Source organism: Pocillopora damicornis, chromosome 9 (genome assembly GCF_964200805.1).
Source record: "Pocillopora damicornis chromosome 9, jaPocDami1.2, whole genome shotgun sequence".
Taxonomy (NCBI): Eukaryota; Metazoa; Cnidaria; class Anthozoa; order Scleractinia; family Pocilloporidae; genus Pocillopora; species Pocillopora damicornis.
In genome coordinates this window covers 18,908,853-18,936,844 of record NC_142678.1, presented here as the reverse complement: position 1 = coordinate 18,936,844, position 27,992 = coordinate 18,908,853, and the positions used below count along the sequence as shown (strand labels likewise).

Below are 27,992 nucleotides of genomic sequence, written 5' to 3'. Positions count from 1 at the left end.
GAAATTTCTTCCCATCAAGCGAAAACTGATACTGCCAACTGCCAATGTTACCTTCACTTACGAAACCACAGAGTTTATCGTGTGAGGACTTCATTAGCTTATGTAAACTTCGAAAGTCAAATATCAGTAACTTTACAAACTCTTTGGAGTCAATTAATAATTAAACACTGAAGAAAGTTCAAAAGAAACTTTTTTTACTGAACGTTACTAATGGCGTGCTCGAAAGATGGTAGGCATTTTTTGTTTTGCCGAAACAAGTATTGGTATTGAGTGTTACTCATGTCGATCCCGTCTTAACAACTGGTTATCGCGATGGTAAGCGAGTGTATTTAGAGCGGATATCGATATTTTGTCTTACTGCGAGCAAATTTTGGATATATGATCTCCCACGCATTTTAGTTCAAGCTTACTAAATACCACATACTGTTGCATTGTCTACATTATGAATGAGGTACTTACGTGCTTTTGATTGGTGCAGCAATTCCAAACAATTCAAAATTAACTTGGCAACGGATCATTAGAATGAAAGATGAGAAACATGCAGATGGCAACCTTTTCGTTGACAATAATTGTGCCTGATGCCTCGGAATAAACCAAACATGCCAAGTTAATAATATGCGGCGGAACATGCTCACTGATTTGGAGGCTGAAGACGGTTCACCGCCTTTCATGAGGATTCACTCCCTTCCAAAGACAAAAGAAGACCGTGAAAAAGCTACGAAAGACAATTCTGGTGTCGGTGGCAGCCATGTTTCGAGCCCAGTTGACATGGCTCAAGACAAAAGTCAGCACCTCTCAAACTCGTGGAGCGAAGGAAGCTGGGCTTTTCGAGCGGAAGATATCGCCGAGGAGTTCCCATCTTTAGAAGTTCGCCACGAGGCCATGAAACGAGTTTTTCAATCGCTCGAACAAGAAAATGACGGACGAACCAGTCGCTTGGAAACCTCGAGGATGCCTGATAGCGACAGAGCCAAAGTAAGTGGTTTTGACAAAGATGAAAGCGGGGACTTTTATGCCAAGCTTCAAGAAGCAGTCGAGAAAAGAGTGACTGCTAATTTTAATAGGTTGTCGCATCCTAGCATGGCAACGGTTGACGTCATAGACGTGCCGCATGAAAACAAGCCGAAGACGGCTCCGTCTGGTGAAGATAGCACAAATGGAAAGGCCTACTTCTTTCCTGAACTTCGTAGTTTGATCGATGACAGATTGGAGGAAACCAAAGTAGAAACACTATCGAATCGCTTGGAGCGAGAATTGGCACGTAGGCAGCAGCTCTGTAATGAGCAGGCCTTGATGTTACAGTTATTGATGAATCGGATTCAAGAATTGGAGAAGCGTCCAGTGAAGGGAAGTTCGTCTGGTTCAGTGAATGGATGGCCCCGACGGCCCCGTTCAAACTCAGGTCTGTACTGCTACACCAGCAACTTCGTCGTTGAGAAGGCGACGCAGACACCGAGTGACCTTCACGACGCAGAAGGGGTGTACGTTATGGTTGCGCGAAGCTCAGGAGCCAAAGCCAAGAAGGTACAGAAAAAGTATGTATACGGGTATCCTGAGAGGATCACAGAAGAGAAACAAGTTTCGGCGATCTTGAACAGAAAAATTGTGACGCAGCAAATCGAGTTCTTGCCGCCAATTCCTGATCCATTCGCTAAGCGAAGACCTCGAGAGGTGAAGAAAGCTGGATGGCACACGATGTGACACTGAATGCAAAATACTCACAGAATTTCTCTAATCTTTGCAAAACCGTAAGATTATTGTTTATAGAAATCAGTATGGTACATATTACATTTCTGCGAGTGTGCATGTAGTAGATCTTACACTGCTTTCAACGAGGCCCAAACATTTACCTGGCTTTTGGAGGGGTCAAAAAGTTTCTCCGCGTCACTTACAGTACATATTTCAGTTATGTCGAGGAGAGGAGGAAAATTGGCTAAGCTTACTAAGTTTATTTTCATTCAAATAATCATAAGATAATGCACCACAGTAACATTGTAAAAAATACGCTTTCTTGAATCACAGAAAAGGAAGTTATGTTGATACAAGCTTACAGTAAAGTTTGCGAATAGATGAAGTACATCTACAATTGAAACTTTTTCGTTTACCCATTCCCTCTTTATTATGCATTTGTAAAGCTTATGCATAACTAGTATGTTCCAAAAATTAAAGTTAGTCTTGGGTAAATCCTACCATAAGAATGCCATGGTTCATTGGGGTTGCAAATAACATTTAAGCTGGTTTACTAATTGCCAGAAACTTCCTGGTGGGTTAAAGCTTAGACTTATTTGGGTCAGTAATTTTCTTTCTTGAATTATTTTCCACCCGTTTGTTAAGGGCGAACTTTATCTGCTTAACGTAGGAAGCAAGCTTTGGTTGGAGTTGCTTGTTTAAGTTGATTAAAGGAATATTTGACAGACGCTGTTTTGTCTCCAAAATGCTATACTTTTCATTACCTGTAAGGACTTTGAAAATCAGTGACTCCCGCTAACTTAACATGAAAACATCACTCCCAAGGGAAAGAGCTAACAGATCGCCAGAGGGTTTTGTGTTGGAAGATGCTGCTAATTTGAAGATTGGGAAGTAAAATGACAATTTTTCCCTAACGCGAGCTTATGGTAGCAGAAATGGCGCTACTTTAAGCGAGCTATCGAGAAGGGTGAGGCCTGTAAAATCGACTGATCACAGAACTGAAAGATCTACCTATAATCAAAGCAGTCTAGCTCTCAAACGTATCTTTTGGGACGATATACCACACTATCATGTACAAAAGAAACCAGAAACAGGCTGCACAAAGACGTAAGAGCAAATTAAAAAAAAAATACTCAAGGGTAAGGCATGCAAAATCGACTAATCACAGAACTGAAATATATGACTCTTATCAGAGCTGGCTAGCTCAAACACTTTTCCTCAAAGACGATATATACCGCACCATCACGTATAAAAGAAACCAGAAACAAGCTGTAGGAAGACGTAGGATCAAATTTGAAAACAAGAATGACTCAAGGCTACAAAACATAAAAAAAAGAAAAAAAATAAGCAAACAGGGAAAAAAAAAAGAATGAAGCAAATACGTAGATTTTTGGAAGAAATAATGATCACAAATGCAAAATGTTGTTGAGTGATTTGAAAGTTTATTGAACAAATGAGCGTCAAGTACATGTTGTTGAATTATATGTCATGTTACATATCTTGGACTAACTGATTAAATGTTCCTACACCTCTCCCCCTCTGCTAGACATTATTGATGCAAGACCTAGAATTATTTTGAATGAATGTCTCGTTACGCTGTTCAAGGAGGAAAAAACGTAAGGAAGTAACCTAAAAAATATTTCAGCTATAAATCATGTATATTAATAAAAATAAGACAAATACCAGCTAACAATGGTATACAATAGAGCTTGAATATATCATATCTCATGCGATCACCTATAGATAGCGTTCGTAAATTTGTTTCTTCTCAAAACGAAATTTCACCAACGCTTTTCTAAAATTTTTTAAAAGACAGCGATTACTTATTACCACGCTGGTCGTTATATTGCGCGTGTGTGCGCTCACATTTTAAAAGCTACTCGGTCATTTATCAAGCTGGGTAACACATTTCCTAATTACTCACGCGCCTCTTAAGCGGTACCTGGAACATCTAATAAAGCCTGCGATGCTTTTTTTTTTTTTTTTTTTTTTACCATGCACCGTCTTTTGTGGAGCACTTTAGCTGAAAAATAGGTTGCACAAAAAATGAAAAGCGCTCATAAAATTTGATCCTTCTTAAAACGAAATTTCACTTACGCTTTTCATTAAAGTTTATCATGCATTGAGTCTATTTTGAGACTTCTAATCTATTCATCATGCCAGGTAATACACTGCTTAATTGCTAGTAAAATATTCATAGCGTTCATATATGTTTCTTCTGAAACAATTCTTGTACGTTACCTGAAACATCTAATAAAGCCTACGATTTTTTTTACCGTGCACTGTCTTTATGTAGAGTACTTTGGCTAAAAAAGTGGCACTGAAAGTGAAAAGTGCTCATAAAATTTGATCCTTCTTGAAACGAAATTTCACTTACGCTTTTCATGAAAGTTTACCTATGCACAGCGTCTATGTTGACACTACTTTTCTATTCATCACGCTGGGTAATGCACTGCTTAATTACTAGTAAATATTTAGATAGCGTTCACAGAATGTTTCTTCTCGAACAAAATTAAACTCACGTAATTCTTATACGGTAACTGAAACGTCAAATAAAGTCTACGATTATTTATTACCACGCTATTTTATATGTAGAGTAACATTGCCAATAAAATGCATTTTAGCGAATATTAATTTGTTCCTTCTTAAAACGAAATTTCATTCGCGCCATCTTAAACTGTTACCTGTATATTGCGCTCACTCGAGACTACCTACTTCTTACTGATTGGAAATAGATGGAAATAACGGTTATAATTTTTTTTTTCTGATGAAAACGAAGTTTTGTTCATGCGGCCTTTAGGAGGTCACTGATACATCAAGTAAAGCTTACGATTACTTCTTGTTACCAAGGTGATTGGTACGTTCCGCATTTACTGAGAATTTTTTAGCTAATACAATACGTCTCACAGAATACAAAGACGCTGACGAAATTTATTCCTTCTGAAAACCAAATTTCACTCGCGCTCTTATGATGTGGTTACTTATACATATACATTTGTAGTTTTTCTACGACTACCTTTTTGAGGAGGGTAGTATGATTCATGTATACTAATTCATAGCAGTCTTACTAAAAATACTTGAAGCAAAGTACATTGCGTGAACTCTAAGTCCACTTTGCAACATGCCAGGTAATGTTTCGTATATGCAAATTATTTTTATTATCGGTTATTTCTTAAGCTGCCTCTGATAGATCATTCTTAAGTCGATTTACGCTGACTCATTTTTTTTAATTGAATACTATGGTTACTCTGAACTCTCTGTCAACCAAGTTTCCTAATGAACTTGAATCGAACTTCAGTCGAACATACCGTTTGCCATTATACCAGTATGTCATCGTAATTGTCATTTTTTTTTTTACAGTAACTGGTCATTAAACTTTCCTTCCTCAGTCAGCAATATTTGATCTAATTACAGTACCTGTAAAATTCATTCTTGTGAACTGCCGTCTGCGAAAAGAATAACAACAAATGATTACTGCAGGCGTATGCTATACTTAGTCAAACAAGAGAACCGAAGTAAAGCTATTACCCCAACACCAACAATACAAACCCTGCTATAACGCTAAGGAGGTCCAAACCCTTCAAAAAACGCTAGTTAAGAACTTACCAGGAAATGAATCCCTGAAGTGTGTGTGTAACAGCTCATTAGGCTTCTCCTCTGCTATACAGCTGCATTGTGGTCAGTGGAAATCATTCGGTTACTCCAAAACAGTCTGGTCTATTATCATAAGAAGTGACGACACCTAAACGGCTTAGACTGAACTAATGTTTTTGGTTTTTTTTCCCTCTAATCGTTACATGTTTGTTTGCTGGTTTTGGTTCTAATAAAAGTATGATTTTGGTTTCTTTCCTAGTTTTTGGCTGTTTGTTTGTTTGCTTTTTAATTTTATTTTACTTAAAAACCCTACGGGTACGCATATATAATCGTACCTGTATACCTCCTGGTTCAAAGTCTGTTCGCGGGTGAAAATTTGCTCAAGTTTCAATCTAGTTACACCTAATCTCAAAGAAAAAATAATGGATGCTGAACGAAGGCAAAGAAAAGTAATTCACTGATTTAAGGATGACTTTGTCTTTATAAACTTTACCTACTCAATAACCTATTCCTGAAATCGAGAATTTCTAGATTTCGATCAATTTTAGGGCTTGAGATATTCTGAAAATTTACCATGTAACGAATCATATTGTCCAAACTATCCCTCAAAATTTTTATCGTCACTTCTAATGGTGAATAATTTGCTCTAAAATTAACTTCGTTGGTAGAAAACTTCTTATTGAGTACTGTTTTGGAGTTGACCGAATAGCGGATGGCGGCAAATTGGACATGTGCGGCTGTGGAAAAAGAAATAATAGTCGAGGGTAAGAAATGCTGCTTGATTTTAAATCCCCCTACACCTCTGACACAGCAAAGCTAGCTGATGGGCGGGATGAAGTAGCTCTCAAAGGTAAGACTCGAAAGATGCAAGATTGAAAATAAGAAAAAAACACTTTTGAGCACTTTTCCTATAAAGCGTGGTCAAGCCCTGCCCAGTCGCGATTAAATTTGAATAAAATTAAACAGTATTTTCCTTTACGATACTGATTCGAAAATTGCTGTCTTTTAGTAATATCACTTGACTTGGGCTAAAGATTTGCAATCAGTGAAGTCGATAAATAATTTAAAGAAAACTTTTTATGCCAAAAGGATTATGAAAGGATGGAAGCTTTTACCTAAGATCAGTAGGAAAAATTTCGTCAAGGAATGTTCACAAGCACGAAACTCGCCAATTGTGGCAAAACAAGTCACCAGAGAAAACTACAGTGTTATTTTCAGATGTGAGTGAGGTTTCAAGAAATACATACACGCCATTTTGTATCATCGCAATGGCACAGTCCTTATGAACCTTGTGAGAGCAGGGCAGAATTTGACAACCACTGAAGGCATCCTGTGACAAGAGCAAAGAAAAATGTATCAATATAGGTTTTACTAGGACGAAGTGAAAGGATAGAGGCTAGATCAAAATGTCGCTGCTTCAAGAGCTATTCCTTAAATTTTGAAATTTGTGAAATGGATGAGATAGTAAGCTGTTTCCAGTTCTCCCAGCTCGTTCATGTTTCCTTAACGCTACGCTAACATGGTAAAAGGTTATCTGTGGCTAAATGTAACTTTTATGAATATTTGTTCAGGCCATGATCGAGTTTTTGAAAAATTGGTATATGTTTTGAGGCATATATGACGTATTAAAAATTAAATATAATGGTAAATATTGGAATTACACATTAAGTTAAGTTAAACTTAATTGGAAATTAATTGCTTCAAGAAGCATAAGAAAAGTACAAGAAAAGGTCATTCCTACAACCACATGACTTTTTTGATTACGAATATACTAGTTAAGATTCCTGACACTTAGGGCAGTAATTCATCCATCGAGCAAAACTACCTCACCTCGAGACATATACAGCATTCATCATGTCCCGAATCAGGTCTGCACTTATGTTTTCCTTCAAGACGTTTGTCCAGGCATACGTTACAAACATCACAGTGGAAGGACCTGTCTCTATGAATTCTATCAAAACACTCAAAGTTAGCAATAGGGAGTCGAATTTGTTACTTTTACTCGCGCAAGTTTGGTAGCCGATCGTATTAAACGGCCTAAACTGGTCAAAATGACAGAACCTCATGCAGATTTCCGTAGAATGTTAGAGGTGTTGCTTCCCAACCCCTCCAATTAAATACCACTTTGTAGCCAAGTATCAGTATGCTTCTAAATATTACACAATTGGTTGAGGTGATACTCCAATTGTCTCAAGTCGGAGATAGGACCATATCTTGTAGATCCTCCAAATCTCTAATTTTTCTCATTTTTTAGGTCCATAAGTCATGCAAAAATGGCTTAATCATCTTACCTACAGATACCACATTTTTCGCAGTGGAAGGGATTTTTATCCACGGAGGTATAATGGCGACATGTTGGGCAGAAATACTCAGACATGATTGCGTTGCAGCCGCCACATCTCTGGCCATTTTCGTCGATCTGAAAAGAATGAAAGAAACAAGGATGTAATAGCATCTTTTTTTCGTGCGAGACTTTAGGGTCTATCAGCTGTTCTTTTTTGAGATTAGCCTGTATCAGGGTAAGGTGTTATTACTCTAGATACCTTATCTTAACATGAAAGCAAAGGCAGAGGATCATAAACAAAAATCTCACCTCTTGTTCGTGATAGCAGATAGTACATCGTATGTGTGTGGCATTAACTGCTCTTGCCTGATCCTCACTACAATCTGATTCGTTGTGGCAGCGGTGGCAAGGGAAGAACTTTCCACAGCAGGGAAACCGGACCAAGCATCGCCGTTGATAATGACTGCAAACAGGGCGTGGACTCTCTTGTACAGGTATAGCCATGGGTTGCTGCTCAGCTTCTACAGTCGTTTCATTTGATGGGGTAGATTCTACTTGAGTGTTCGTCTCATGAATTCGTTGTGTTATGACTGCTTCTGCTCCTCCCATATCGCCTGTTTCTTCCTGTATGCCTGTCTTTTCGACTGTCTGGTTTGCAGGATCATTTTCCCTCGCGCCCGTAGCATTTAAGGCAACAAGCCGGATAGTTTTGGCCATTATGTTTTGAAGGTAACGAAAATTAGCGGTCAATGAATTTTCTGTCCATGAATGCTCGTTCTCGCTCGTTGATAGTGACTGTCCACATTCATCATTACCCACACTGATGGAGTAGTCATTTGCCATTGAAGCCATGTCATTGTAAGCACATGCCGATCCACACTTACTGAAGAGTTTCTCCCGATTAGCTTCAAAAGATTTTGGCAGCGATGTTGGATTTGACTCGTTTGTCCTCTCAGCAAAGCATTGACTTCGCAGCAACGTATCTTTACAGGACTCTGATGGAAAATGCCAGCTTTCTTTTTCCTTTCCGTTTGGTGGCGATAAAGGCGCTAAGGCGTTATTTATAGGAATAACCTTATCATATCTATTGGCTTTATCGCGTAGAATGAACTCTTCCTTGTCGTATGACTTTTGATCTTTGCTATTGAAGACTTGGTCCTGAGCATTAAATGAAAAGTACTCCTGTTCGTAGTCTTCTTGCCACAGACAGTCTGATGAAGCATGATTATAGTTGCCACCGTTTTGAAACGGAAGCAGTAGGCTACTCTCTTTGACGTGACGTGCCAGAAAAACAGGATCTAAGCCAGGTATTAATCTTTCGAGGTCAGAGTTAGCTGACATTGGATTTTTAATGCTGGGCCAAGGTAAGGGAGTTTTAGCGTTGACTGTTAATCTTTGTTTGGGTCTTGCTCCTCCATCGCCCGAGTAAGACTGAAAGAAGTTACTCTTAGGTTCAAGAGGATATCTTGATTCGCAAAGCGGATGTCTATCTGTATGAGACTCGTTTTCACTACCTAAAGTTACACTTTCATGCTTTACGCTGGTTTTGAACTTCTCGTCGCTATGAAAGTCCTTGTAAAGATTTTGTGTGAGTACTGGTCCATCTACAGTATCAACATTATTGATAAGGTCTTCACGATTTCCGCCGTCAGCAACAACATCGCCCCCATGACACATCGATCCGGAGGTGGTTTCATGGCGGTTTGAAAAGGTGGCTTGTGACCTAAAATGTACCTGTCCGTGAGGATCCATTAGCTTTACTGCTCCTACGCTTTGCTTCAAAGATCGCGTTTCATTTTCTTCTTTTAGGTTGGGCCCGTCTACAGCATCCGTCTTTCTTAGAAGATCTACCACGTTATTTTGACTTCTACCGGTATCCTTGTTCTTGGTTCCATCAGGTAAAACGTCTTCATAAAGTGGCTCGAATATTCTTTCTGCTGTCATCTCGTCATAATCGGGACAAGAAGTGCCATCCTTTTCTGGTGTATTGGATTTGTTTGCTAAGATTTCCACTCCACTTCGTTCCCTGTCTTCCATAAGGTGTTCTTTTCTAATTTCCAATTTATTTACACCAGGCTTCGTTTGTCTTTGATCAACTGCTATTGCATCTTGTACCTCGTCGTTAGGCATGCCTACCATGGCATGAATATCTTTGTAACAGTTTTTTTCGAGTACTGATCCATCAACAACAACAGCGTATTTGTTAAGGTCCTCGTGGCTTTCGCCGTCAGCAACAACATCACCCCCTTGACACAAGGACATGGTGGCACTTTCGTTGTGGTTTGAGATGGTGGCTCTTGACTTGGCATGTATCTGTCCATAAGGATAGGTTGGTTCTCTTTTTTTCACAGAATGCATTCCATTTTCCACTTTTAGGTTTGACCCATCCACAGCATCCGTCTCTCTTAAAAGATCCACCACGTTCTTTTGGCTTCCACTAGTACTTTTGTTCATGGATCCATCTAGTAAAACGTCTTCAAGAAGTGGCTTGAATATTCTCGCTGAGGTCATCTCGTCATTATCGGGACGCTTTTCTGGCGTATTGGATTTATTTCCCATGATTTCGACCCCACTTCGTTCCCTGTCTTCCACAAGGTGTTGTTCTCTGATTTCCAATTCATTTACACCAGGCTTCGTTTGTCTTTGATCAACTCCTATACCATCTTGTACCTCGTGGTTAGGTATGACAACAGAGGCATGAATGTCCTTGTGATAATTTTGTACGAGTACTGATCCATCAACAGCAACAGCGTTTTTGTTGAGGTCCTCGTGGCTTTCGCCGTCGGCGACAACATTACCCCCTTGACACAAGTATCTGGTGGTACTTTCATTGTGGATTGAAATGGTGGCTTTTGACTTGGAATGTATCTGTCCGTAAGGATAGGTTGGTTCTCTTTTTTTCACAGAATGCATTTCATTTTCCTCTTTTAGGTTTAGCCCATCCACAGCATCCGTCTCTTTCAAAAGATCCACCAAGTTCTTTTGGCTTCCACTGGTATCTTTGTTCATGGATGCATCTGGTAAAACGTCTCCAGTAAGTGGGCCAAATGTTTTCCCTGTCGCCTTGTCGTCATAATCGGAACAAGGGGTTTCTTGCTTTTCCGGTGTATTGCCCTTATTTCCTCTGATTTCCACCTCATTTCGTTCACTTTCTTCCTCAGGGAGCTGTTTTCTACTTTTAAATTTATTTCCGCTGGGCTTCGTGTGTCTTTGCCCTTCATGATCAACTCCTATAGTGCCTTGTACCTCTTGGTTAGGTGAGGTCTCCCTGTTGGTTTTGATAGCTTTTTGCTGACCTGCGTGAATATCATTTCTCGCTGTCTCTACGTTCGTAATGTACGTCTCTCTTTCCAAAAGGCAAGAGTTGTCGTTTTCATTAGAAGCTGTGAAGCAGTATTCTTTTTCCAGCGTTGTTTTAGGCAAGCGGCCTCTTACTTCCTCTGAAAGTCTACATTTTGGATGCATTTCTAAATCGTTAGGATCTTTTACGTTGTATAGGGCTGGACATTGTGGAAGTTGATGTATTTTGATCGGTTTGTCTTCTTCCTTTGCTGTCTTGCCGTCATGTGAACTAATTCTTTGGCTATTTTCATTTCTGACACTCCTGGAAATGGGGTTTCCGCTTGGTGTCTGGGCCTCTAAGTTTTGATGCAGAACCTCCAAATTACCACAACTGCTACCATTTTGGCTTGACTGTAATTTTGAAACATTAGTTGCTTCTGTTCTGTTTGATTGAATTGAATCGTCTTTTTCGGAGTTTATTTGCTTTTTCTTCAGACTTTCTTGTAGGTCAGCCATTAAAGAGCGTCTTGATTTTCTATCTTCTTCAAATAGACGTTTCCCCTCCAACATCTCACAAAGATCTGCTCTGAGCATGGATTCTTCCTCATTGTTTCTCGTGCTTACCTCAACAGTGGTACAATCATGAGCGTTCAATGTAAGACCCTCGTTATTTTCACTTCTTTCTGAACTCTCTGTCAGATGCTGAAGTGAAGTGTTTTCCTGGTCTTCCCGATTTTGAGAGGAAGCAGTTAGACATCTTGTGTCATCGTCACCCAGATCCACAAAACTTACATCGTGCCTCTTGGAAAGGTATTCCTGGTCGTCTAGACTTCCATGAGCATTATGACATTGACTAGAATCCGCCAAACAGATGTCATCGTCAGTCAATGGACTCTCCACGCTGTAGAGCAGTTGTGATATCTGGCTGACAGTCCTGAGACAATCTAAAACTTTCTCTCTTGTTTGTTGTTGCCTGTATTCCAATTCAGATGTATCAACCTGAAAATAAATTTTATTTACATGGTAAATACTAAATTTGTTTGTACAGAACACATCACTGTTAGGAGGTAAATATGAAAAAATATGAATGTGATTTAAATCAACTTTTTAACGCTTGTATTCCTGTTGATCATCAACAACGGCCTTGTTTAATCATTAGATGATGTAAGCATTGCAGTTTTTGTCTCTTCGGTGTTCATTAGAGTGGGTATGACGAGTATAGGTATGACACTTCCATAATTCTATTATTCAAGCCGGCTCAATTTGGAATACGTTTGAGACAATGATAAGGCTCAAGTTTGCTCTTCTTCTATGTGACTTCTTGTTTAAGAATATTCAAACATTCCATACCGAATACTTTACGATGGAAATAGCAGCTGAAGTATAAATCATATTTTGACCTGTTGTTGATTACAAGCCGTGCGATGTAACGCCAATAAAGAATTTGAACTAAAATGAGCGAAGCCCGAAAAACTGAGTCATAAAGGCTCCGACGGGAATCGAACCCGTGCCTCCCGGTCGGACGCTTCTACCAACTAAGCTACAGAGCCATACTTCACAATTTTTTCTCGGCTTCTATTTTCTCAAATTTTCTTCAACTTGTAAATTCTAATTTGAAAATTAAAATTTTTTAGATACAGCTTTATGCAAAGGACGGAAATATGATTAATTTCAGGCTGCGATTTCGGCAATAATTTTTGTTGCATTGCCTTCCAAGTGCCTTAACTACTTACCACCTGAACAATTTCATTGGTGATTTTGAGGATTCCTTTTAGTAATAATGAGTTTCTATTTGAGGACGTCATTTTTAGAGAAGTGCTTTTAACATGCATATTGTTAAAAGACAAAATCGGCATTTAGCAAGAATTTTCTTCATATGTGTTTGTAACTTATTTCAGTGTTGGAAATATGAATGGAAATAGCATATTAGCATAAGCTATTCAGTTAAAAAATATTGTACGCAGTTGATGATTTCCTATTTCGATGGCGGTCTTACTTTGTAAGTAGAATCATTATCTTTTCTTTCTAGGCGAAAATAGTCCATTTAACTCCAAAAAAGTTTGTATTAAGTTGTTAGCGATTATGGCATATTCTCCTATCGCGAATTTGACATGAAAGTAGGTGTTCAATTTCTACGGTATATGGAACTTGCCGCGAAATATGTCAATTATCTTGCGGTAAGATATATTTCAATTATGATAATCCGCTTGATGAATAAGAGAGTAATTTGAACGGGTAGAAGTTAATCTCGCACAGGAATTTCCTGGAAACTCCTTCTTATACTTTCGGTTCTTTTCAGGCTCGTTTTTAGATTAATATCATGTCAAACTCCCGATCAAGAAAGTAATGCTTAATTTTTAATTTCGCATGTTTAACACCTCTTTCTGAAAGGTGACTTAGGGTGTAAACAACCTGTACTTTTCATCATCGGCACAGAATTTATAATCAGTTCATTTATATAGACGGCAGGTGGTTCTTTTGGGGGCGGTACCTTGGGTACGCCCTTTCTTCCTCGAATTCTCCATTTATTCTGTTGTTCTGTAACAAATTTCAAGGGTTATTTCCTCTCTAGTTAACTTTTTCAGTGTACTTCTAATCTATGCAATGAGTCGTTTATAATTTTTATATTATCGATCTTGTTTTTGTTTTGGTCGATCTTAACCGCATAAGTATGAAATTCCAGGTAGAAAGTCGTTTTGGAAAGAGTCAACAAACCGAAGGTACACACTTAGTATACAGGAACTATTTCACGTAATTCAACATGATTCGCTAGTGAGGTGAGAAATAGTGACGTCGATCACTTTTTTACAGAGAGTAGAGTTGGTCCCCTTTCTAGCACGTTAAATTGAGTTTTTAGGAAAAAAATTAAGGAAAGTATTGACTGTATATTGCTTTGCCACCGCTCCTAAAGGAACGTGGGAAACCATTATTCTTGTTGTCATCATCCTCAAATGCCAAGAAAAGTATTCTTTAGGCATGACTGATATCAAATATCAATTAACTAATATTAAAAAGGGAGAAGATTGAATAGGTTTTACACCTAACCCAACGGAAACCACATCTCTTTACGCTTCTTTGTATCGGAACTTTTCAAGATTCCAACAGGCGTAGTTACAAAATTCGTCGGAGAAATTAGTATTTTGCAATCTACACTTTGGCAGTTCGTGCATGCCTATCCCGCGATACATTTCGCATTTTCGATCAAGAAACCAGCGTCATTGCGATGTGTTTCGCAAAATTACACACTCTACGTCTGCAAAATGCAAGTCTCATCCTAGTTCTGGTGATCTTGAGTCCTGATAGTCACATCCGAATCTAACAATACCAATTATGCCATGAGCTCTCCTCAATATCTTCTTGGGTTTGAGGGCTTGTAGCCTAACAATTCGGGCGCGAACTGTCCCCTTGGGAGTGGTTTGGTAAGATCGGTATATCATCCACTGGGTTCACAGGTTGACATGTTAGTGAAATTGAATCTAGAAGGCGTAATATCTGTCCTCAACACTTCGTCGATAATATCAGCGTTGCTTTAAATCGCGTACCTCGTTTATTTCGCTGCCGTAATCATCTCTACGTGTGCTCCACCAAAGTGCGATATAAAGGAGGGGGGGGGGGGAGGAGAGGGGTTGAGGGGGATCAATTTCCATCTCGCTTCTTCAGTTACCATCACTTTCGTCAAACACTATGTAAGTTTTAGATAAGGCTCCCTCTGGTCGCACAACAGGAAATAAATTAAGTATCACTTTCAATTAGTATCAAGTATCAAGTATCAATTTTACGAACGCAGCCCTTCATAGTATTAGCTGATGCTGTTTGAGTAAACTTCAGCAATCTTTGGTCTCACGAAAGCAGTAATTTTGCGTTGATAAGTCTTCTTATAGGCTTATAATTCTCAGACAGGTTCGGTTTGTCCTTCTTTCCAGAATGGCAAACACAAAATTATAGGGAATGCGCTACAGGGAGAGCCTTTCAAGAAGGTGTAAATCAATTTCAACGTAGCAAGGACAGCCCTGGAAAGTAGTTATAAACTTTCAAAGTAATCGAAAGCATGGATGAAGGCGTTAAGAGAACGTAGGCTGCGTTTACCACAGAGCGCGTAACTGAAGCGTTAGGGGAGATAACATTCCGCAAAGAGAAGTCCTGGTGCCCGCCAAATAATGAATTTCTTGACTGGGGTCGATTACACAGTCTTACGCTCCTCTTGTAAAAAAACATCAGAGAAAAACTTCGCCAGCCAGTGCCAGAGTTATGGGATGGAAATGTGCTGAGCCTGTCGGAGGATCTAAGTCGACTTACCGTGTTCGTAAAAGACAAGACCAACAAGGAGAAATTGGCAGGTTACTGTATGGAATTTGGAACAGAGAAAACTGTTGAACTTCGATTTATCCTTCTGTCACGAGTTCAGAAAATCAGTGTGCAGAACAGTGGAATAAATGGGGAAGTTCCTGGGATATTTCGACGGCATTGCTGCTGTACGAAGTGCCACAATAGTTGCAAAGGTTGTGAGAACGAAGGGAAGCATTAATGCCGTGGTAGTGTGTGTTCTCTTCAGTGGCTCGCCTCTGGCGTTTAAGGAAGAGAGATAACCATTTAATTCTTTCCTTTAACGACAGTATCTGCCTCTTCGTTGTCTCGTATCATATCTGCTTCCCTGAGATTCACCAGCCTTAGAGTATTTTCCAATTCACTGAGATTAACTGGTGCCGCGACACTGTTCGGCAGTCTACTTAAATTACTTTTGCAATAATCCAATCGACCAACTTGGCTCTAAAATATGTTTGGGAACTATGATTATCTCTCATACAATGATAATTCGTCGTGAATTTCACTACAGAGTCCTATCTGACTTCTTAATTCGATTGTATCGCATCTCCTTAGCGACCCTTAAACAAGCGCAAAATCCGGGCTTTTCCAGTTTACTAGAGTTTGAAGTTTTTCTAGCTTAAAATCCTTGAATTGCCATTGCCGTTTGAACCAGTTATCCGCAAATCGTTGGCGAAATGATGGTAAAAAAGTCTGTTTTTTGAATGATAGAGTCCCTTAAAGTTCTTGTTTAATGCCATTTCATATTTATTAACTCTCCAGGTCCATTTTCTCTACAAACTCGACAATCACGATCAAGAACCACTCCTTACTCAAATACACACAGTTACCGACATACTTTCTCAGTGTAGCCGAAACCGGCAAAAGAATGAGACGTTTAAAGGAGGATAAAGGAGGAACATCGACCAACAACCGAGGCAACCCTAAACATATTGGGAATCATCAAACCGTAAGGAGAGTGTGGAGTAACAATTATTCTCCTTTTACTGCAAGGAAATTAAAACGCAATATTGTTCTACTGTCAACGTTGAAAGTTGCAATCTTGCAAAAAATAAAGAGAAAATCAACATCACTGAAGAGATGAAAGGAGATTGTTCTGAAATGACCACATGTAAGTCCAACACTGACAGACCTTGACCTTGAAAGACTACACAGGCGGTTGTTTACACAGGTTGTCACAGAGTCACATAAAGCAAGCCTAAAACAATAATATCTCGACGTAAAGTAAATTTACTCACAGTTTCTCCTTTGTAGACTTGAGACGACCTCTTAGTCCATTTCCACTCATGATTCGAGGTGTCACTGGTTTCACAGAGTGTGACTGACTGATCCAAAGAAGCTTCCGATGAAGTTCTTTCTCGGCAGGGCACTCCATACTTCTCTACCGTCTGACGAATTTCTGTCCAAGAGAGTGTATCAGAAACGCCAGCCTGAAGTGCACTGTTCGAGTCTGCCAAGTCGGTTTTTGTTGTTCTTGTTGTTACGAACTGGATCTCTTGTGTGACTAATTTTCCACTGCGTGACATAATAAACCTTGCCTTTTTCGGATGGAGAACTGTCAAGGAAAAGCTGTGAGTTGGTAGCGATATCGATGAGATTCTTCCTGGATCACTCTGCTGAAGAAGTTGTAGAGCAAATTTTTGGAACATGAAGCAGCTTGTTTGCTCATCTTCGAAGGTCACTCCTGTAATCTTCTGGCACATCGAAGTGTCTATCTCAAAGATAGTCTCTTTATCCGTTACACCATTGTTTGGATGTTCTGATAAACAGAGAGGTAACAGTTCGATTCGACTACCCATAGACAACATGTCTTGGAGGCCACATTTTGTCGTTGGAGTCAAATCCACCATAACCTTAGCCGCGACGCCTTTGGCTTCAGCTTCCATGCACTTCATTTGAAAACACTCTTGAACTGCACGTGAGATCTTTCCTTTCACAGTATCGAGGTCTTCGATATCTAGAAGGAAAGGTGTTCTGCAAGCAACCAAGAAAGCATTTTCGGTTGTATTCTCCTTGTAAGCCAAACTTTGAAATAACGGCGTGTCAATAGAAGCGTTTTCCGCGTCACTCTCTTTCGGGCCAATTTGAGAGGAAATAAGGATGTCTTGAACAGCAGTCTCTCCATTACAGGTGATTATGGATTTTGAGGCATACACTTGAATTCCATCAAGAAGAAAATATGGAAAGCTGCCCTCGTTTTGAAAAAGTTTAGAATATAAATCGTACGCTACAAAAGTCGTTTCAAACATTTTCAGTTCTATAGAGAACAAAAGAAGTAAAATCAACACAGGCCTCAGGTTTCGCTGATAGTCAAACTCTATCGTTGTCGCAACTCCATCAATTCTTTCGACGATACTCTGAGCACCGCTTGCTTCTATGACGCTGCTTAGGTCTTCCAAAAAGTTTCTAAAACGATGGTCATGCTTTAGTGTCCCTTGACATCTAAATTTTTCCTTCAGGAATATGCTGTGTAGGCGGGCAACACCCAGGTAACCTTTGAATACACGTACGCCGCAATGCAACTCTGCGTATTGGAAAAAAAAGGCAGCTTCCTTTATCATTCCAAGACGGAAAAGCTTTAGCCCAGTCTTAATGAAATCGGATGAGTATTTGAAAGAGACCATCGACATCGACTCGGAATACTGATCACCCATTTTCTTCACAGTGACAGGTTTTCGATCAGCTCTGAATTTTCTTAATTGACCATTGCTGAAGTGGTTTAACAAAAAGGCCATTCCTTGCCCGTACTCTGCGACAAGACCTTCAATTCTATCATCAAACACACTCTGTCTTTGAAAGGTTTTGAAACCTTGGGTGATTTCTGTGTACTTCACTGACAACTCATTCACAAATGACACTTGGTAGATGGCCTCTATGTTCTCAGTGGCTCTTTGAAAGTAAAGGTAGGACTGTTCTTCTTGATTCATTCTCGATGTCATATCACCAAGAGACATGTAGCACTTCAGGAGGAGAAAATTCTTAAAGCCAAATATTTTTCCCAAGATTTCAACAGAACTTTTGAACTTTTCCGTGGCGCTGGAAAAATCCCCCGCGAGACTCAAAATCGTACCTTGTTTGTACAACAAGGAAGCAATATTAAAATGGTCGGGTCCAAAAACAGTTTTCAGGATTTTCACAGTCGTTTGCAAGAGCCCAAGGGCAGCTTTGACTTTTCCTCTACGGATGAAGAGCTCTAGTAACTTCTCAAGTGCCTCGATTCTTACATTCATGTAAAGGTTTCCAAACCTGTCCACAATGTCATCGAGTGAATTCAAGTTCTCAATACTGAATACTTCATCAGCCTCTTTGAATTTTCCGTGAAGGAGCAGTACTTCAGACAGATGCAAGCGAATGAAGGTGACAAGATACACAGAATCCTCTCTATTCATTTCTTTGCAATAAGATATCAACCACCACAACGCTTGTTCTGCTTGGTTAAAATTGCCCAGAATAGTATGCAACACTGCTTGATTATTCATTACTGTGAATACTGCTTCAAATGGATATGGTATATTCTTCATTTCTGTAGCTTTGCAACTCTCTACTAATTTCTCCTGTTGCTCAAAGGCTTGACGATACTTTCTGAAAACCAGATTTAGTCGGCTCATGTTGCTCTTTACGGCGAAAACTTTTGTACCATTTAAAGACCCGTTCGAGTTACCAAGGCTCCTGAGAGAAGTTTCAAACGCTTTATGTGCATCGAGCAAATCGCCCATGATCAGGTGAACACACCCCTTGTTGTTGTAGGCAGCAGCAAGGTCATGTGAACGACTAGTTGTATTTGATTGATGATGCAGATCGATCAGCCGGCCATAAGTTCCTCTAGCAATTTCAAATTCGGAAATCAACAATGCAAATGCTCCCATGACGTTTAGTAATCCAGAGTAAAACTGCGCTCCACTCGTACTTGAGTCCAAAAGTAAAGTCCCGTGTTTTATCGAGCAACTCACACCCTTCTCAAGAAAGAGTTGTCTTCCTCGATGTAGGACCTCTAAGCCATATTTTGACGGAAAGTCAAAACATTGCGCCTTATTCATTAACAATAATCGGGAAAGATTTGTTAAACTTCTCCGGGCACTAACAATGTTGTCACCTTGGTGGTACAAGATGGCTTCGTTGAGTACCCGAACAACATTTTCCGAGACTTGCGAAGGAACCCTTATGAGGGTTAATCGCTGGACTGTATCTGATGTAGCGCAGGCCAAATGTGGTTGGATTTTCTGATTTCTATGTATAGCTTTGGTTTTTATCTCTGCCTGTCGTTTCTTTTTCCCACCGTTCGTCTCAGCCTCCACTACGAAGAGATTTTCGAAAAGAAATAAAAATATTATTATGTTTCTAATATATAGATTTAGCCAAGCTTAAAAGCGGAGCTCGCATTTTTTCCCCGCACATCTCGTCAACAAAACTAAAGCCCCTACTATGGATAACTTACGTATATTAATGAATTTTCATTCGCTACTTCTCCGTGTCTGTGTAGAGAACTGGTTCTATTATAGATGCTACAGGGTTAAATGTTTAGGTCAATAGGCAATTTTTGGGGGTCTTCATGAAAAAGCTTGCAGCGAGTGGTTGAAAATTTTCAAAAACAGGAAAGAAAATTGTGCAAACCGTTAAAAAGTTTTCCCAACAATATGCAACAAGAAAATGTAAATTAATCTCGAACCCAGGGTCTCCTCAGCTATTTACAAGTGTTGCGCACACGTTACGCTCAAATGTCCGTTGAACAAGAGTAAAGCTATGGTGCTGACGTACCCGCGGTACCAGGGCGGGAAATTAATTTTTTTTTTCTGAAAGCCACTTGGCTCCTAAATTTTTCAAAGTGGTAACCAATTCAAAAAAAGTTCGTCGCCATTTTCAAAGACAAACAAAACCCCTTTTTTTACGCTGTCAGCGTTCTAGATAGACGTTCCAAAATTAAGTTAGGAAAAATATCTTTGACGTACTACAAAGTGGACACTAGAATGGATGATATACAACGTTCAAGCTCACCTTAACCAAAGATTGCGTCTAGTTATCGATCGAGATGCATGTGCTTCGATTTGGACATAAACTTAACGAGGAAGTTTGCCGCGGAGTTATCTTTGCAATTCCTTTCAATTCATTATATCTCTAGGTAAGGTTATGATGACGCATTCTAGTCGCCGATTGGGCGACTTATTTTTGTAGGATTTGGTCGCCTAAGTGAAAGGTTTAGTCGCATTGGCGCCTGTATTTGGCGCAGTTTCACGCCCTGAGTACCGTTGGCCGCGCATGCTAAAAGTAGCACCTTGTACGTGCGGTTGTACGGTCGAAAGTCCTAATTTTTTTGGCTTGATGGGTTTCTACTATTTCGTATAATTATGTGGCAACGCTGCGCGCGCTACGAGCTCCGATGGCGTGGACGTGCCCGCGGTACAGTTGGCCGCGCATACTAAAAGTAGCACCTTGTACGTACGGACGTACGGACGTACGGTCGTAAGTCCAAATTTTTTTGGTTTGATGGGTTACCACTATTTTGCATAATTGCAAGCTCCGCTATAAAGCGTCAGATAAGATTTCTTGAATGTGCGCAAGTGAGAAAGCTGGCGTTTTGCAATGGAATCAAGTACACTAGACTCTCCCCTTTTTCGCCTCTCCACATCTTTTTTGGGCGAAACCACTATTTCCTACAAGTTTGAATGTAAAATATTTACGGAAAGTTTAGTGGTTGAATCTTTTATCTGAAAATTTATCTTTGCGAACAGTGTCAAAAGAGCCGAAAACTAATAGAGGGAGGAGATTTTTTAAATCAAATCAACGCTATTAAAGAGAATCTCTGAGACTCACTGCTTGCGTAAAAACCGCGGTTTGGGTTAGAACTCGTGTAATTAAGCGGCCTTTTATATCTTCCTATTTGATTATTTTGTATATGATAAATTTCGTGATATTTCAAAGTCTCAACAAAGTGCCACATCATACGCGGGTTCTTCTTGCTTGGTGATATTACAAAAAGCCATATATAAAAATTAATTTCCACAAAACGTTTAGTCAATATGTGTAGCTTGTAAACTTTAAAACACAATTGATTTCCGGCGTTGAGTTAAATTCGTCTCGAAAAAAACAAAGCGAAACCTCCTCACTCCACCCGCTGTACGACCGTATGGTAAGTTTATTACTCACTTTTAGATTTACCTCTTCTTGAGGGCAAGAAGGATCTCATAGCTTGACTACGAAGATCTGTAAGCCAGCTGACAATGGTAGTCATGGGGCTTGTTTTGCCAAATTTCTTGTCCATCATCGGACCGCTTTGTAATTCAATGGGTGCAGTCATCTGTGAAAGAAAGCAAGTATTTAATTCGTCAAAAGTAGCGAGTGTTACGCCGGTTTAAACAGCTTTAAACACTTCTGCTTTACTGAATAGGATTTATTCAGGTTCGGGCAAAACATTGGCGGAATTTTCGTCTAAGCTTATCCTCTATTATGAATGCAGTTCTTGGCTAACAGAAAACAACGACGAAAAAATTAAGATGCTTTTGGGAATATGCGGCTTTATTTCAAAATACTGTAGGTGATATGGAAACCTTTCCGCAACAGAAATAGAAACAAGAAATGAATATGGAAGCGATCTTCGCAGTTAGGAACACCACTTAGGGGGCGGTCCGCGTAGGAACCGACCACTCGAATTTCAGCGGATCACAGAATTCCTTGAAATTTTTACTGTGAGATGATTAGTCAATTTTTATTTGGCTCGTGGCGCTATTTTGCCGAAATTTAGCGACGATATGCAAGGACGGTCCATGACATAGAAAATTGTTTATTTTAGAGTCAATTTTAAGCTTTTCGCTAAAAGCTCTATAATTTGACGCATTTGATCAAATGACAAAATACTGACATATTGTATAATTTTACGTTTCTTCTATTGATTGATGGCAAAATATCTAAAATCTGACTCAATGATTGAGAATTACGCTGTTTCAAAAATACCACACAGACAGCCCATTTCAAATTTGAGCTAGCGTGCTGTTGTTCCAAGAAGCTTTTCTCAAAAATATAATGGGATCTGGAGTCCTGACAACTATCCGTGTGTAGCACTAAGGCTGGTGTTTTAGAAACAAGAAAAACATTTTCAGGGAATAGTCTTTTCGAGCTGCAGGGGCTCGATAAACTTTGCTAACATTCCATGGTCAAAGTGCGCATCCATAAATTCATCAAAACGTGCCTCAAAATTAAAAATTAGGAAGGAATAAAGGAACGTCTTCTGCGTAACATTATGCTAAATTGCCTTGGCGGACATGTAAAAAAACATGTTGACAAAATTCCATCCAGTTACTCTTGACCAGTCTTATGCTGTAAAAAAAAACTGAAATGCTCTGGTTACTTATAATATGTATTATTTATAATAAGTCATGACGAAGACAACTTCGAGTTTATCGAGCTTGAAGATGTTGATTTCAGTCATGTCACGTGGCAATACTTTTGACATTTAGAATGTCACGGACCCATTTTCAACAACATCGAACACATGAACACTGCGTCATTACAGTTATCGAAAGAAATGGTTGACGTCTAAAGTGATACTATTCCATCTTTGTGGTAACTTATACTAAAATTTACCTTATTATGTAATGAAAACTGTAACTTTGTTAAAGACATAGTTACCAAAGATGTCGATTACCGGCAAGCACCTTGTAATGCCATTTTTTTCAGTGGTACAACAAAGTAGTAAACAAAAAATGGTATACGTGAACAGTACAAATTAAGTGGCTGCTTAGAGTCTTGTAAATTAAGATTTCTCTTTTCGTTTTGACTATTACCTTCAAGCGGTTTAATTTTTGGATATGTCCACTTGTATTTTTAAATTTAAAGGGGCCCCTTAGACGTGATTATATTCGGTCATTATGAGTAAACAATTTGGAGAGATTCGTTTACATCGCATGATTTTCAATAGGACTTTAAAATATACACTCATTTGAGTCGGCGGGAGAGGTTGTTGTTACGCTTGTGTGTCCATTGCTGTGTTGTAGGCTTCAAATACGTTGGTAACCAAAAGTGTCAAAACAGAGACCTCATCTGATCTTGGAGTCCAGCCAGATGTAGTTGGAGCTATATCTGGAAAGGGAGTCGAAGGGGCCATGCGGCTTGTAGTTTCGATACCAGTCTCTTTAGTCCAGTCTTTTTTTTTCTAGCAGGTCTGTAAAAAATCAAGTAAACAATTAAACGAACAAAGAAACAGATCGTTTCTAAAACACACCTTTGAGGTTACTCATGTTGTCTGTGTTCCTCAGGGTACACCCAATCCTTTTTTCGGGAAATGCCCTTGCTGTGTATCTTTCTGCAGTCTGTGCAGATTGCTAGTAATTCACACATAAACGATTTCTGTCAAATCGACACTGGATTTGTAATTTTTATACAGGAAAAATCAACACTAGGAATATTAAAATTAGGATCGGGCATTGGGATCGGAACAAAATTAAGGCTGGGAGAGTAAGATTCACAACCAGTCATATCCATCTGCTTTTTCCCCCTACCCCAACCACACCCTCTTTTCGGGGGACCTCTAAATAACAACCCAGTTTCTCCTCTTGGAAGACTTCAGCAACAATAAAAACCTCTGTTTCTTTTCGTGCTCTACACTTAACTTCTAATATAAGCCAAAGTAAGTTGTGTTCTGGACTCACTTGCTTGTAAAATGTCATGACAAATACAAAGTGATGAGATCGACAACAGTACGTAATGAAAGTGAAACCCATTGAAATCTACGCTTTTTCCGCAACGGCTAAAAATCAAGCCTTACAAGGAGCGTTTCTCTTCTCCGATTTCCAGATTAGTAAAAACGGCTTCAAAATGGTTTAATTTTTACTTACGCGAACCAACAGGCACGGTGTCTCCCATGATATTATTTATTTCTCTAGCTGTCTTGAAATTAACAACATGTGTTCCAAAAATCGCCAATTTTTTTCCGTCATGTCTTGCATATTTACAAGTTTTCGGCGCCTGCCAGTACTTTCCTAGCCCATGACGATGAGCTGAACAAACCGTCATCTTTTATACCTGTTCCTCAGCGATCTCCAACAAACCAGCCCTTGCTAATATTTCAAACACAATGCGGCCATTCTTCATGACAAATACTGCTGATCTTCTCCATAAGAATTTTCAATTATCCCCGTCGCAATGTAAGTCTTTTCGACGTGTTGAATATAAAATTTGCATAGTACATTGTTTGAAATTAGCTCAATTAAAAGAAAAGCAAACAAACAGACACAAAAAAACGAAAAAAAAACGGATATGTTGTCAATGGAGTTACACTTTCGGTGCACAGTAAGGTAATTTTAATAGATTAATTACAGCAAAAAAGGTAATTTATCGCCCATGTCGTTAACCATTTATTTCGACCACTTAAAAGCTGTGTGCGATGATCCGTGACATTCCCGCGTGACATTCCCGCGTGACATATGATTAAAATCAGCATTCTCGTTGCTCAGGTAAACATGTAGTTGTCTTCATGATTACACCTTCTAAACGAACGTTTCTAAATCTGTATGAAATGACAGCATTTTAATTTTTTTTACAGCATAAGACTGGTCAGGACTAACTGGATGGAATTTTGTCAACATGTCTTTTACATGTCTGCTTGAGACAATTTAGCACAATGTTACGCAGGTCACATTGTCGTCTTCCTGTTTCGCCGATGTATAACTTATTGCAATAAGTGCAAGTTATGCAGTAAATAACATTGGCGGGGGTACACGGAATGTGATCAGTGATCTTAATGGATCTCTTGGGTCCCGATATTTTCTCTACGTTATGAATGAAAGGACAAGTTTTGCATCGTGAGCTCGAAACGTCAGCTTTTTTACCCTTTACGGTGGCTAATTTACGTTTTCAACTCAGTTGTTAACACTTAATTACCTGCTATACTCTCCCACCGACGCAGCACCACAGTTTCTTTAGAAACTTACCTCTTTATACAAATATGCATAACTTGAGTTATGCGCACTTTGACCATGGAATGTTAGCAAAGTTTATCGAGCCCCTGCAGCTCGAAAAGACTAGTCCCTAAATATTAGTTTCTTGTTTTTGAAACACTAGTCCTAGTACTAAACACGGATAGTGGTAAGAAGTCCAGATCCCGTTATACTTTTGAGAGAGCTTCTTAGAACAACAGCACGCCAGCTCAAATTTGAAATGGGCTGTTTGTGTGGTATTTTGAAACAGCGTAATTCGATAGAAGAAACGTGAAATTATACAACATGTCAGTTTTGTGTCATTTGATCAAATGCGTCAAGTTATAGAGCTTTCAGCGAAAAGCTTAAAATTGACTCTCACAATTTTCTTTTTCATGGACCGTCCTTGCATATCGTCGCTAAATTTCGGCGTAATAACACCACGAGCCAAATAAATGCGATTTTTGCCGATAAAGTAGACTAATCATCTCACAGTGAAAATTTCAAGGAATTCTGTAATCCGCCGAAATTCGAGCGGTCGGTTCTTAAGCGGACAGCCTCTCAAACAGTAGTGAACACAAGGCCTGAAGAAAATATTCAGGCCTGTGCAGGATTTGAACCCATAACCTCTGGCGATACCGGTGCACCGCTCTACCAACTGAACTAACAAGCCAACTGAGCGCTGGTTATTATGTTAGTTCCAAATAAACCCGTAAAGTGATGAATAACTGACTGCTATGAGACTGTTGGGAGAACAAAAATTAAAGTTTCCGCACAACCCCATACCACATTATGCATTCAGTTCTTGGATAGAGAAAACAATGACAAAAACAATACATTGCCATTGGGAAAACAGATTTGTTTAACAATAGCATGGGGCTGTGCGGAAATTTTACCGAACAAAAGCTTGAAGTTTCGACTATAAGTCCAATACCTCATCACAAAATTTGAAATCATTGGTAATGACTTAAATGAAAAATATAATCTGCTTTCGTCGGTGGAGGGTTAAGCAACTTTTTGATAGACTCGGATGCTCGTCATATTGTCGCTAGTCTACAGTTGCGTTACAGCTTGTGAGCATAAACATAGCGCTTCGATCAATTTGCGCTTGTCTTCGAAACTATGAACTATACATTTATCTTAGAAATTGCCTAAATGTAACTAACTATTCTGATGCTCACTCAAGAGAAAAGTCAAACACAAATTACTTACCTTCCGGTCTGTGCGTTAGTTTAAAGCTGGACGCGATGACTCAGCTTTCCACCAAAGCTCTTTGATAATTGACGACCTGCGGTTTTAGTGACAGAGGTAACTATTAACATCAGTGATGCAGAGGTAACTCAGTGACACTAATTTGGGTAAAATTTCCGCACAGCCACATACCATTGTAATACAAATCTGTTTTCCCAATGGCGATGTATTGTTTTTGTTATTTTTTTCTCTATCCAAGAACTGAATGCATAGTGTAGTAAGGGGCTGTGCAGAAATTTTACCCTAATTTGTTCACCAAACAAAGCCGTATGTTTTTTTAGGGATCTTACCGGATTGGGAAAGTAAAATTCGAAAACGAAAAGCTTACGTCATGTAGTTTCTAATTTCAAACACGTATATATGTAACAGCGTCAGCAATGTCACGGTTATTTAAATTAATGAGTAACACATTCAGGCATGATTTCGAAAGTACGTGACTATCTTCAGGTTTTTTGTTTTACTTGTTTTGAGGAGGATTACTTGTTTTATCTACAAAGGACTACCTTCCGGGATCTTCAAGCTTTCGCTTCCCATTTTGTGACGATGAGGCCGATACAAGGCCGTGTTTGCGTTTTCAAATTTAAGTGACATTAGGGAAAAACCCGTAATCAACTGTTTAAAGATAAATAAAAAAATTCACATCTTTAGTTCCAGTTAAATGCAATACTGATCAACTAACCCTACGTCGAGTCAAGAGAAACTCCCAATAATTCAAAATAATGTTTTAACATGATAAAAGAGACCAAAATTTCGACATCGTCACGCCAGTTGAGCACCTTAATCGCGTTTGACCGCTAAAGGATGACTGAAACTACTCAAGCATAAACTATGCCAATGATCTATAATGTTTTTTATCATTATTATCCAGATCGAAACTATGTACCTATTCATCCCTTTCGAAATTTTTATAATCAGGGATTCGTGCAAATGTTGTGTCGAATTCATGTCGCTTATGTCGAGCCGCCATATTGTATGAGCCACTTTAGTCAGCTTTAGCATTCACAGTTAGTGTTGCGTTTCATACCGGTCCCTCGGCGATCGACCAACATACTCAACGAATTGGATAAAATTTCCGCACAGCCCCGCACTATTGAAAAACAAATCTGTTATTCCAATGGCAATGTATTACTTTTGTCGTTGTCTACTCTATCCAAGCACTGAATGCATAATGAGTTGGGGGCTGTGCGGAAATTTTATCACGAATTGTTTCATCGACAAATTGAGCTTGTATGCTTTTAACTCACATAGCCAAGTGCTGAAAATTGCAGTAGCTGGGCAAGCTTCTTTTCGTGCATTCGAAGTAGCCGTTCTATTCAGCCCGACTGATGACCGCCTCTATATTGGTAAGTTATGCATAATACTAACTGATTCCACGAACTAACGTCTATTAATCAACACAGTGAAGATTATGCAGCGCACCCGGAACTCAAGAGTACGTTCCTTACCTTATAGCACGCAGATGGCGCTTCGGAACGTGCAGTAACAAATTCTGGTTCGATTGCTCGGCAGATCGAACCAAAATAGTTACTTCTTCATGTTATAGTATCTTTTTTTCCCTCAAGTTTGTAAGAGAAAGACAAAACACTTCCATAAGCAACCAGCCTGAACGAGGTGGTGCGATGTTGACATCGAGGCAATTCGTTGATCACCTGCCCACCATATCA

At 39.3% G+C, this 27,992-nt stretch overlaps 2 protein-coding genes across 4 annotated transcripts; one reads left to right on the top strand and one right to left on the bottom strand.

The window, feature by feature from the left end:
• Positions 1-156: 156 nt before the first annotated feature.
• On the top strand, positions 157-2,417 carry LOC149040500 (uncharacterized). The gene has a single exon (XM_089182634.1). The coding sequence runs from the start codon at positions 616-618 to the stop codon at positions 1,699-1,701; it is 1,086 nt and encodes a 361-aa protein (XP_089038760.1). The 5' UTR covers positions 157-615; the 3' UTR covers positions 1,702-2,417.
• Positions 2,418-3,111: 694 nt separating this feature from the next.
• LOC113677947 (uncharacterized) lies at positions 3,112-27,992 on the bottom strand. 3 transcript variants are annotated; one of them, XM_089182627.1, is made up of 10 exons: positions 27,774-27,992; positions 26,290-26,365; positions 21,314-21,464; positions 16,411-19,466; positions 7,877-11,848; positions 7,575-7,702; positions 7,114-7,234; positions 6,531-6,613; positions 5,296-6,020; positions 3,112-5,135 (listed from the first exon to the last, which is right to left on the bottom strand). In XM_089182627.1, the coding sequence occupies exons 3-9, from the start codon at positions 21,462-21,464 to the stop codon at positions 5,960-5,962; spliced, it is 7,572 nt and encodes a 2,523-aa protein (XP_089038753.1). In that variant the 5' UTR covers positions 26,290-26,365; positions 27,774-27,992; the 3' UTR covers positions 3,112-5,135; positions 5,296-5,959. The 3 variants fall into 3 exon arrangements, with proteins under 3 accessions (XP_089038753.1, XP_089038754.1, XP_089038755.1); XM_089182628.1 differs by having other exon boundaries at positions 21,326-21,464; XM_089182629.1 differs by lacking the exons at positions 26,290-26,365; positions 27,774-27,992 and adding an exon at positions 23,199-23,282 and having other exon boundaries at positions 3,115-5,135.

Excerpts from the sequence above, each read along its gene's own strand:
- LOC149040500 (XM_089182634.1), top strand. The coding sequence starts at position 616 with ATGCGGCGGAACATGCTCACTGATTTGGAGGCTGAAGACGGTTCACCG.
- LOC113677947 (XM_089182629.1), bottom strand. The coding sequence starts at position 23,267 with ATGGCCCCTTCGACTCCCTTTCCAGATATAGCTCCAACTACATCTGGC. Across the intron at positions 19,467-21,313 it reads AAGAAGAGGTAAATCTAAAA|TGGAGGCTGAGACGAACGGT; the intron begins GTGAGTAATAAA and ends ATCTCTTCGTAG. Across the intron at positions 6,614-7,113 it reads AATGCTGTATATGTCTCGAG|GATGCCTTCAGTGGTTGTCA; the intron begins GTGAGGTAGTTT and ends CTCTTGTCACAG.